General features: G+C 36.2%; 1 protein-coding gene across 1 annotated transcript; it reads left to right on the top strand.

The window, feature by feature from the left end:
* Positions 1-8,362: 8,362 nt before the first annotated feature.
* On the top strand, positions 8,363-9,304 carry LOC116072693 (olfactory receptor 7A17-like). Its single transcript, XM_031344195.1, has one exon. It carries the CDS (start codon positions 8,363-8,365, stop codon positions 9,302-9,304), a length of 942 nt encoding a protein of 313 aa, XP_031200055.1.
* Positions 9,305-13,114: the final 3,810 nt, after the last annotated feature.

Below are 13,114 nucleotides of genomic sequence, written 5' to 3'. Positions count from 1 at the left end.
ATTGCCTCTATTTCCTTAGGGGATAGAGGACTGTTTCAATAGTTTAACCTGACTTGATTTAACTTAGTGTGGGGGATGTATTTAGAAAATTGTTCCTGTCTGAAATAATTGCAGGGATGGAAATGGAGTGGAGCCTGAGGAAAAGAAGGTCCAGCAACAGACCCAAAGTGGGATATGGCTCAAGGAGAGGCCCCAAGGCCTGACACAATTACTGAGTCTATGGAGCACTCACATAAAGGGACCTATTATGTCTGCCCCTCAAAAGACCCAACAAGAAGCTGAAAAGTCAGATGCAGATATTTACACCCAACTAATGGACAGAAGCTGCTGACATCTGTGGTTAAATTAGGGAAAAGCCAGAAGAAGCTGAGGAGGAGGAAAATCATGTAGGAAGACCAGCAATATCAATTAAGCTAGACCCCTGAGATCTCTCAAGCACTGGATCACTAAACAGGCAGCATATACCAGCTTATATGAGGCTGCTAACACATACACAACAGAGGACTGCCACGTCTGGGTTCAGTCAGAGAAGTTGTACCTAACCATCTAGAGACTGGAGGTCCCAGGGAGTTTAGAGGTCTGGTGGGATGGGGTGGGGTTGGCAGGTAGAGACATCCTCATTGAGACAGGGATCAGTGAAAGACTATAAGATGTGGAAGAGTGGGAGGGTAGACTGGAAGGGGAATAAAATCTGGAGTGTAAAAGAAAGAAATGAAGAAAAAAGAAAGAAAGGAAGGAAGGAAGGAAGGAAGGAAGAAAGAAAGAAAGAAAGAAAGAAAGAAAGAAAGAAAGAAAGAAAGAAAGAAAGAAAGAAAGAAATTATGAAAGTCACAGGTTAATGTACAGAACTAGTTGGGGAAAAATCCATCCTGAGTGAAGTAACGAGATTAGCAACAACAAATACTGCATATATTCATTTATATGTAGTAGTACCAGTTAAGTGAATGATAAGAAAACTACCAAACATTGAACTAAAAAGATTACATAATGATAAGGGTCAAGGTAAAAGGAATAGATATCCCTATCAAGCAGAAACAGAATAGACAGTGATATATATACAAACATATATACAGTAAATGCACTACATTTTCCTTATCTATCCATCTACATGGCTATTAGCAATAGACAAGTAATGTACATAGTTGACCAAATAACTGTCTCAGTATTATGGGTATATATACATATATATTGAAATCAACAAATAATAGGGGATAAAAAGCCACCACTTGTTATCTCTTATCTCCAAAAGAAGTTTCCAGTACTGAAAATTAATTACATCTAACTGTGTTGTTAGCTAAATGTTTCCCATGTAATTCCACAAGTATCCAAATTTTGCCAAGGATATAAGTTGCTTTCAATAGACTAACAGCAAGGCCATATTGCTGAAGACAATACCCACACAACAGGGTAAGTTAAGCTGCTATCTACCTAGAACTTTCATCCCATATGGGTGAATGTTCTCAATATGGGAAACTACTCCTCCAGAGAGAGATAAACAACAAGTCATCTTCTACACACCTTTTGATCTACAATTTTGTCCTCCCTTCAATGTATGCGAGCGAAATGGTGACACATAGCCATTCAGAGACTAAATTTTTAAAATGATCTTAGGTTTTACAAAATATTTTGTATTTTTTAAAAACTGAATTTAAAGTGTTTGTGTTTGTAAAGACTCTGGGAATTTTTAAGTTTGAAAACTATTTTATGTTGTAGTGTTGATATTAATTGGTGATCTTGGGGACAAACAAGGAAGGAAAAGTTGTGGTTAACAATGATGTGTTTGGATATCAACTTTCCAAGGGGTCCATTATTCTGGTTAGTTTTATGACAAGTTGATACAACCTAGAATCATGTGAAAGGAGGGGACCTCAAATAAGAAAATGTCTCCATAAGATCAAGCTATAAGACATCTTCTTAATTAGTGATTGACTTAGCAAGTCCATTGTAGGTGTTAATATTCCTGGGCTGGTGGTCTTGGGTTCTATGAGGAAGCAGTCTAAGTAATACATGGGGAATGAGCCAGTTAGCATCTCCTACCTCCAGGTTCCTGCCTGATTTGAGTCCCTGTCCTGAGTTCTTTTAGTGCTGGATTATATGATGGGGAAGTGTAAGCCAAATAATTTCTTTCCTCCTCACATGCTTTGGATTGTCGTGTTTCATTGTAGAAATAGAGATGGTGACTAGGACCTCTTTGGAGGTTCTTTATTTCATAATATTTTATCAAGGTTTTACCTTTTCCCATCCCCTCCACCGAGATCTTTTATGTATATATCATGGCTTCCAGGTCTGTGTTTTTGTGAGATTCCTGTGATTGCAAATGTGTGACTCTGTGTCTTTATGTGTTTCTTCTGTTTTTTTTCTTTGAACCTTTAATTTATGTTTTTGTCCTATTGTTTTTATTTGTTTGATCATATTATTTATATTGTTTTATTGTATTAATTATATCATATTATATATTATATTAATATTTATTATTATCCCTTAGATGCCTGATGGCTTTCTAAAATGAGACAGAAATGAGTAGATCCTTATTGGTGGGGAGGCAGGTAGTAACAAGGAGGATTTGGGACTGGAGAATCTATTAATAGGATTTTTCTTTCTCTCAGTGACTTAGATAGAGGTCAGGTTATACGAAATTCAAAGTAGATAAAGGCAGGTTTATTAGGATCCAGTTCTCTGGCAGGTTCACCAATCTTACAGGTGAAGGTCAATGAAGTAGCCCATTTGGGCTAAAGAAAAAGGGTTTTTTAGAGCTTAGGCACGTAGTGATGATGTGTCAGCCAGGAGCTGGAACTATGCTCATATATGATCAAAAACTAACCTCCTGAGTGGGCACTCTTTTGTGAGTTGCTAGAAATGTGGAGATGATGAATGTTGATGACATACTAGCCCAGAGTTTTCACTGTGTGAGTTAAAGAGTTTTTTCTATTCCAGTGGAGCTGAGAGAAGTTAGCTTGTACAGGGGTAAATAGGCATTGTAGCTTAACCACTATAGCTAGAACGTAGTTTATTAAAAATATTTTCAATAATATTTAGAAGCAGTTATCACTTTTTGAATGTCACTAATATGAAAAACTCTAATCTGTACTTATAAAGGGGAATAGAAGGTATCTTCTATGAAATGACATCAATGTAGAACAGGATGTCACCAAATTCCACATTAGGAACTAGAATTGAGAAATTTATAAAATTTGTAATTTTTTTTGCTTGGATTTTAATCATCCTGCAAAGGTCAAGTTTTAAAGACTTGAGCCCTAATTCAATAGCCAGATGTGAGGTCTTCAGATTATAAAGATTCTGAGTTTATCAATTGGTTGATAGATGGGTGCACAATTAAGAAGAATATTGCCAGTTTATAGAAACTATAGAATATATGACATGATCAGGAAAGTGAGCTGTTTAGGTCGATCATGTAAAGGTATCTTACACTCTCTAAGTTGCTTTCTCTTTTCTTTCTGGCAGGAAGTAAACAACTTGCTTCCTATAAGTCCTCTATCATGCTATGGTGCTGCACCATTGCCTAAAAGCAACTGTCAGCTAGCCAAGAGCAGAAACTACAGAAGGAATGCTACATAATCTTTCTTCCTTTATTTAAAAATTTTGTTACAAAAATGAAGGCTAACATTTTTGTTTATATTGTTTATAAACATTCAGTGTCTGTCTTTACTCTGAGTTTACTTGTAGATTCCATTAAACTCAAAACATATGTTTGATGTTTATTATAATTTAAACAAAATTGTATATTTTTTCTTAGGTTTATTAGGGAACATTTTAGGATCTTGATGTCAATTTTTTTTAAAATGGTTAGCACTGTAGAGATTCTAGTGACAGGATGGATGAGCTGTTCCCAGGGGGGAAACAGGTACTCAAGGGGACATATGCAAGGAGAAAATTACTTTAAGGAGAAAAAGCCTAATTGAACTGGACTGAGCCACTGGAGGTGAATCTTCTATGTGGTTCAAACTCCCAGGGGAAAACAGAATAAATCACTTCCCTCACCCGCAAGTATGAAACTATAGAAATACACAATCAAACAGTGATTTATTTAATGAGAGGTGAGATAAGTAATTCTCCAAAAAGAGCTCCATAACTATGCAAAGGGATAACAGCCCTGTCCAATTATCAGTTTCACCCAGAACCTTTCTAGAATCTCTTCTGCTAGCATATAATGCTATCCATTGAGAAAAAGGAATTGTCACGGACTGGGTTGCTTTGGGGACTCCTTGGGATAGTGTAAGTCTGGTTTTCAGAATTTCCATGGTGGCATCCAGCTTTGAAAAGAAAATGATGAAGCAAAGGTCAGAAGGTCACCAAAGCTTCCACATGTGTAGTTTCTTTATAGATTGCAAGAAATATTGAGGTAGATAACTTGCACCAAAGTCAAGTATACAACAGTACAGGAATCTCCAAGCTCTACTATGCTCCACTGCCTTGTTTCTTTCTTGAAGTCTCATCTCATTTCATTTTCCTCAGAGATTTAGGGCCTCCTTTTTAAACTCTGTTTACAAACTCACTTGAATGCATCCACCTAAGGGGACATTTTTGTGAGCATAGTCCTATACTCTTTAAAGAACAATAGAAGTCAAATGGTCCCCCCTGTTAACTGGGAGTATTCATAAAGTGTAGCTTAAAGTGTAGGAGTGCAGGAATATTGCTCAGTGGTGAAGTCCTTGTCTTGGGTTCTATCGCCAGCATTGTAATAGTAAACAAAATTGAAATTATGCAGAATTTTTTTAGATAATTAAGTGGAGACTCCAGAAGATTGTAGGTAAGTACTGAATTATGAAATTGTTTATGATATTCTAGGATTGTAAGATACTAAGTGGATTTTTTCTTAATCACTTTATAGTTATTTTGTGGTCTTCTGTTTACTTGAGTTGTTTCTAGTATCCAACTCTCTATTTCTTCATTTCACAACCTCCCCTCTAACTTAAGTCTTTCAACTCCCAGTATTTCACCTTCTATTTTCATATGACATGCATTTTTATTACCCTTTCTGCTCGTTTCCATTAAGAGCTTTTTTCTTTTTCCCCTCATGAATTCCTTTCTAGTTTCATGGCCTCTACACACATGCACCCATACAAACATACACACACACACAGCTAGGATCTACATATAAGATTATAGGAAATATGGAATATATCTTTGGAAATTTGATTACCTAATATTTTTCAGATTCCATCTATTTTTAATAATTTTATTGTGAGTAAAATTCTAGTACACAAATGCACATTTTCATTTTCCTTTCATCAGTTGAAGAATGTTGAGTCTGCTGAGTCTGCTTCTATTTACTGGATATTATGAATACAACAGCGATGTGCACTGATATACAAAGATCTTGGTGGTGGAATATAGAGACTTTTAAGTATATGTAAGACTAGTGGAACTGATATATGTTTTTCTCATATTTAGTTGAGAAACTTCCACACTAATGTCCATAGTAGATGCTTAAGATAAAGGTTTTGCTTTTCTCAATTTCCTTGTGAATATTTGTTTTCTTGATAATAGGCAAATTTACTAGGGAAGAGATAGAATCTCAGAACAATCTTAATTGGATTTTGAACAAGCTGATACAGAATTTCTTGAACAATTACTATTCCTAACATAGTTAAGAATATTATTACTAAAGTGATTCACATGGATCTTGACCAGAATTACTGAAAGCAAGTCAAAGACTATATTTGTATCACTTAAAGCTTCAGAAAGGCAGAAAGGACCTTATAAAGAAGTATCCTCTTCTTTTAAGCTAGTGTCTATGGCTTAGCTCAAATTTGCTATTCTCCCACTTTAGCCTCCCAAGTGATATGCTACATATGTAGCGGGAACTGTGGACTGGTCCATATCTACTCTTTGCTTGGTGGTTTAGTCCCTGGGAGCTCTGGAGGGATACAGTTAATTAGTACAGTTGTTCTTCATATGGAGTTGCAATCCCCTTCTGCTCCTTCAGCCATTCCCTTAACTCTTCCATTGAGGTCCCCAGGCTCAGTCCATTGATTGGCTGTATATGCATCTGTCTTATTCAGGTGCTGGCAGAGCCTCTCAAAGGAAAGCCATACCAGGCTCCTGTCTGCAAGTACATCTTAGCATCAGCAATAATACCAGGGGTTGGTGTCTGTGAATGGAATGGATTGGACAGAGGGGAAGCCTCTGGATGGCCTTTCCTTCAGACTTTGCTCCATTATTGTCCCTGCTCTCTTACCTTTCTATCCAGAGTCCTATTATATGGCCTGGCATCCACTGGTGAGTCTAATAATTGTCAGTTAAAAACAGGAGGAGGAGGTGAAGTGTCAATATACATACCACCCAATATCTAAAGACTTTCGCAGTCAAGAGGAATGTTCTTCATGAGGATCGAAAGTAATGTTTGCATGAGTGTTGCAAAGGACATTTTAACTCAAAGGAAGAAAACTCTTATATAATGCGTGGATAAAATTGAAGACAGCCATACTGATACTGAGAAATTCCATCACAATCCAGAAATTAGTATCTAATAAATTAAGGCCTTCAAAATGCAGTAAATTGAGATTAAACTACCATGCCCTTTATGCTCAACTGAAAATCATAATAATATATGCACCTCTCTTTTTGGCTAATCAGATTTTATGATGGGTTTTGTTGTTGTTGTTTGTTTGTGTGATGGGTTTTGTTGCTTGTTTGTTTGTTTCTACAAAGCTAACTAAGGACTGAACTCAAAGCCATATACATGCTGAATACTCAGGAATACTGGGCTACATGTCTAGCACTACTAAAGGGTTTTGTGAATAATAATGGCCTCAGTAGGAGAGGATACTCCCAGCCCAGCAGAGACCTGATATGTCAGGGTGGGGGGAAACCCAGGGGGGTTCCACCATCTCAGAGGACAAGAGGAGGGATTGCTGGAGAAGGTGACCAAGAGGAGGGGTAGTGAGCAGGATGTAAAGCAAATAAATGAAAATAAAATGAAAAAAAGTAAAAATTGCCTCCAACTTTGAATGTAGAAAAGAACTACCTAAAGTGTAGAACTGTCCACGGGATGACTTTAAATCTGTGGCTCTTTAAGTCTCTTCTATGAAGTGCAATGGTATTTCTGCAAAATTTCATACTCTTTCCTGTATACATTAAATAGTTTTTAGATGACATGTAGCCTATTAACATAATGTAAACACTATGGTAGTTTTACTGTGATTTTAAGGAAGAAAATACATGAGATATATCTATTAGAAAAGAAATAATATAACATATTGTATATAATATATAGTATATATGTTGTGGTTGTTGTTTCTACAGAGCTAAGGATTGAACTCACAGTCATACACATGCTGAGTACTCAGTAACACCTAGCTATATCTCTAGCCCTACTAAAGGTTTTGTGAATAAGAATGGCTTCAGTGGGAGAGGATGCACATACACGCCCACCCCACACACATATACATGTGTGTATAATATATATTATACATCACACATACACACACACACACACAAACACACACACACACACACAATTCAGGGCTTTTTCTTTTTTTGAGATATAGCTATTATGAGAAACCCAGGCTACCTCACATTTGAAATCCTTCTGCATTTATTTCAGTACTGCAATTAGCAAAATGTATTATCATGCCTAGTCTGTTTTTCTCTTCTTGTTTTAGATTTATATTTTTGTTTTATTTTATATTTCTCCTCAAATTGCTGAAGATAAAAATGAAGGCATGTACATTATAAGCAAATGAGATGCTTTTCATGTGTTGTCTATAGAATCCATGAAATACAGCACTCATTGTTTAATACTATTTGTAGTGCAGGAAATATGACATGAAATAAAGAAGACACAGTTGCTTGAATATAAGAAAAATTGAGAAGAATATAAACCTGCAAGAGAAATGTAAAAGAATGATGGAGCTTTTGAATTGATCTTTGGGATTAAGCATATTATGATGTAGTTAGACTGATGAATTAGAGAGGACTGACCACTTTTACATAACAATAGTGGGATTTCCTATAAAATATTTTCAAAATATCCTTCTTTGAATCAAATGAAACAATATTTGGCAAAAGCACAAGACAACAAAATATCTTCATATTCTACAACCAATAATTGCTTGTCCTACATTTTCCTGGGACTCTAAGAGGCATTTACTACAAAACAGAGGGAAGATGTTCATGGAAATGGATTCTGTCTCAAAAATTCTTTATAAGATATCATTTACTATCAGCCAGAAAAGTTGCAATGGACAAGCCATTATAGGTAGTGGTAAAAACAGCACTTTGGGGTAGTAAAGCAAATAAAACCTGGGATAAAATATAATACTCCATGAATGATTTTGAAACAAATGATACATTCATTGTAACTAGGTTTTCTTATTTCCAGGTAAAGACTGTAAATTATATGGAGCCAGAAAATATTACAGCTACTTCAATATTCATCCTTCTGGGATTTTCAAGAGAAAATGATATTCAGCCTCTTCTATTTGGGATGTTCCTGTTCATTTACCTGGTTTGCATCATAGGAAATATGCTTATCGTCCTGATCATTAACTCTGATGCCCATCTCCAGACTCCAATGTATTTCTTCCTCTCTAACCTATCGTTTACAGACATTTGCTTCATATCCACCACAGTCCCCAAGATGTTAGTGAACATCCAGACACAGAATAAATCCATAACGTATGAAGGGTGCCTTGTGCAGATGTATTTTTTCATGTTTTTTTCTGGATTGGATAGTTTGCTACTGACTGTAATGGCCTATGACCGATTTGTGGCCATATGTCACCCTTTGCACTACATGATTGTCATGAGCCCTCACTTTTGTGGTAGTCTACTTCTACTGTCTTGGACAATCTGCCTGGCCTATTCATTGTTGCAAACTTTAATGTTTTTGAGGGTGTCTTTCTGTAAGAAAACAGAGATACCCCACTACTTCTGTGAACTTGCTCAGATCCTCAAACTTGCCTGCTCAGACACATATGCCAATGATGTCCTGCTTTACTGCGTAACTGGTTTGCTAGGTATTATTCCTCTGTCTGGGATTCTTTTCTCATATTCTAAAATCATCAACTCTATAGTGGGGATTTCATCTGCTAGGGGGAAGTATAAAGCCTTTTCCACTTGTGGTTCTCATCTTTCAGTAGTCTCTTTGTTCTATGGCACAGGCCTTGGGGTCTACCTTACTTCTCAAACATCCTATAAATCCAGAGAGGGTTCAATCGCCTCAGTAATGTATACTGTGGTTGCTCCCATGCTAAACCCCTTCATCTACAGCCTGAGGAACAAGGACTTGAATCAGGCTCTTAGAAGATCTTTCCATAGCATAGGAGACAGGTTTCAGTAAGATAATAGAATCAAGAGGGGTGGGTGATGATAAGAGTATTTTAGTACAAGTTGCATTCTTCTATATTCTTAAGACACAGAGAAGAATTATTACTCATGAAGTATATGAATATTTCAAGAAAATAGAGTTGAAACAACAAAGTGACTCATGAGTAGTCAGTAACTAGATTCCTTTTGCAAATAATTTCAATTATATATACTTACAAGCAGGACAAGGTAGAAAACACAGCCAGTAAAATGAGAGATATGACTTACACCTATATATCATTGGCTCAACTCCTTGTCACTTTCTCCAGGACAATGCTTGCTGGATGCTTTCTTTGGTCTTTGTTGGAGGAAAAAAAACTAAATTAAAAATATCTCAAAATGACTTTTCTTTTTCCCCACAAAACATATTTACTGAGCCTTGCTTTGGTCATCATTATTAGTCATGATGGTATAGCTCTGTGGCAGGGCTTTTGTATACTGTGTATTGTAATCAGAGTCCCTGAGCTTGATCTGTAGTAAATAAAAAGTAGATAGTGATTGTTAATCACCTATGGTGAGAATCCCATTGGAATTTTGCTTTAGGGTAAAATTCTGGGGCTGGAGCCAGTACAAGGATACCTCTCTCCTCTCTCCTCTCTCCTCTCTCTCTCTCTCTCTCTCTCTCTCTCTCTCTCTCTCTCTCTCTCTCTCTCTCTCTCTCACACACACACACACACACACACACACATTATATAAATTCATATATATCAGCATGTTCTAATAGATATGAAACAAAAGGACAAACTGCTTACCAGTCAGAAAGTGGAAGCAGAAAAATCAGAAATCAAAGACAGCCTCAACTTCATAGTAGTAAATAAAACATACAAAGCAATTTGCTCAATGTTTTGTCCTGGCCTAACTACACTTTCTCACATCTTCACATTTGGTTCCTTTTCATAAACATGAAATAGAAGTTGCCTTGCACTTATTAACTTGTAAGAGTTTTGATTACCTACAAAAGATCAAGACAGCTAACATTCCAGCATGGACTGGGGAGGACTTTTGTGTCTGTACCCCAAATTGAAGAGCCACTGGCAGAATATGGCAAGTTGTGTTCAGGGGAGTTTTCATCTTTCTTTGGTGGTTTGGGCATTAAAACTTTGCCCATGCCTAGGTGGCCCCATATGAATGGGCATGTATATAATACTATGTGAAGTCAAGGGATTATTTTTAAAGAGACATGCATGTGTGTGGAAGACATGTAGGTGAGGATTTGGTGGTGTGACTAAGACAGAGGAGTTGAGGATAGTCTAATCAAGATATAGTTTTCAAATGTATGAAACTGTCAAAAAATAAAATGTTTAAAAGTGTTAACTTGAAGAGCCCTGTACAAGGATTCCCCTATACCAACAAGCTGAAAGCACCTTCTACATATGTCTTTAACATCATAGGGGAATGCTCTGGAACTTAGATCACAAAATTGAAAGTTAGCCTGAGTTGGCTTGAGTAATGCTGAATCACCCACTTAATGAGAAGTAGGAATAGACTTGGGCAAATTCTTAAGTTTTACTTATACCTTTACCATTTGGTAAAAAAAAAAAAAAATTCTGACTCTTGGCAATAATTACAAGATTGATTAGAGAATCCGCATTATGTGACTAATACATAGACTCCTGGTAATTGGCAGGCACTTGTATGTGTGTGCGTGTGTGTGTGTATGAACACACTATTTGTTGATCCTCCTATCCCTTGTCAATAAGGGGGTTGTTCTAATGGCAGATCCTCCACTCCTGAAAGTTGTGTCTAGCTACATTACCCAAGAAACACCTGAGAGTAAGACATAAACTGACTGGCCCTCAGGAGAAGTTTTATTCAGTGTAATAACATTTTACCCTTTAGACACAGGTCTCTAGCATTGGTTACCTGGTTTGAAATTGGAGGTGTGTTGGAGGGTGTGTCTAAGATGTAGACCCTCATGAGCATGGATCAGTAGTGAATTGCCACCATTATTTTTTCACTTTGTTTTAGAAGTTAGTACTATACTACAAGGTTCATGAACTCTATGGTATTTGAGGCCAGATCACATTTTTTCCCATGTGGTACAGCCTTCTCTGAGGATTCTATGATATTTAGCTACTAACATAGTTTATAGTCTCAATTCATTTTATGACATTAACAGGAGCTCATCTCCCACTAAGTCATGGCTATTTACCCAAAATATCTTTAAAGTACTCTCAGAATAAAATTTCCTCTGGTAATAACTACTGATCTATCATGAACGAGAAATCAAGAAAAGGGACAAGTAGAAAAAACAAAACAAAACAAACAAACAAACAAACAAAAAAACTTAGAGGCATCCAAACAAGAGATCCAAAACATAAATCAAGATACTCTTCTCTAGTCAGGAATTCTTGCCTGGTGAAGGGCTGAGATTCGGAAATAATGGCAAAGTGTTATAGAATTAATGTGCTTTCCCAGTGAGAAATCACTTATAGAATCTAAGAGCTTAAGATAGAAAAAAAAATTAGTAGTAGCATGTGACTACTTTTGGTTAAAAGAATACTGGCTAAAAGAACTAATTCAGGCACAAAAGAATACCAGCCTTGGACAGAAAATTAACCAACATATGTAGGCCTTAGTGTTACATACTCCATATATGAAATTATCTGTAAACCTCTTTCAGGTCTCAGTCCCATACTATATACATTGAGTAGAGTAGCTTAAACAGAAACATGGTCTACAAATGACAGCTTAGCCATGTGGAACATTGATACAAGAAAGATATTGCTAGAATTACTTCTGAAACACAGCAGTGCTGTTCTTTTCAAATCCTTGTTATCTTGTCCACCTTCTGGCAGAATTTTGCTTTTCCTGAACCAGGAAACAAAGAAATGGTAAACAAAGAAATAAACTGTTGTCATCCTGTACTTGCCCTCTTAATCTGAAAGTCAATCTTGCCTTCTTCTATTATGGGAATGCAGACAAACTAGAGGTCAATGTTAGAGATCAAACATAAGAAACGTTTGCTCAGCAATCCCAAACTTCAATTATGGTACATAATTCTTTTACACTTTCTTAAAAGACTGGCTAGTACAAAACTTATCTTCCAGTCATATGAAGGAAATGCTCCTATAACTACATTCTACTTTTTGTAACAAGTCCTAATCAAGATTTCACCCTGTATTGAAAAAGTATTTTTTAATATAATATATATTTTTAAATATAATATATTCTAACTATCATTTCTCCACCCTCTATTCCTTCCAGCCTGTCCTCACATCTGAATCCACCCACATTCTGACATATAAGGAATAATGATATAATAATAATAATAATAATATAAAAATATTGGAATAGGACAAAACAAATAAAACAGAAAACAGGAAAAAAGCCCGAGACACAAGAAACAGATATAGATTAAGATAACCACCTATTTGCACATTCAGGAACACCTACCCCCCCAAAAAAGTACAAAGCTAGAAAAACACAAAAACAAAACAAAACAAAACAAAAATATACACCCTGCTTTGTAGTAGCTATTCTTTGAAGTCCACTATAAACCAGTTTGTTGACATTGTACATGTCCAAGTAAGGGTGAATAATTTTACTGAGATACCTTTGGCACACAAGAAATTACACATAAGTTTTAACATCTCTATGCCCATATAACCATCATTACCATTAAGTCAGTCTCCAAAAGTTTTGTGATTTGCCTATTATTACTCCTCATTGTTCTGAAAGAAACCTACCATTTGATTGAGTACAAGCAGATTATGCTTCTGTGCTGGTTTTTGTTACAGAATACACACACACACACACACATGTGTATGTATGTATATATATA

This window comes from Mastomys coucha, unplaced genomic scaffold, assembly GCF_008632895.1.
Source record: "Mastomys coucha isolate ucsf_1 unplaced genomic scaffold, UCSF_Mcou_1 pScaffold23, whole genome shotgun sequence".
Lineage (NCBI taxonomy): Eukaryota > Metazoa > Chordata > Mammalia > Rodentia > Muridae > Mastomys > Mastomys coucha.
This window is presented reverse-complemented; position numbering and strand designations above follow the sequence as displayed.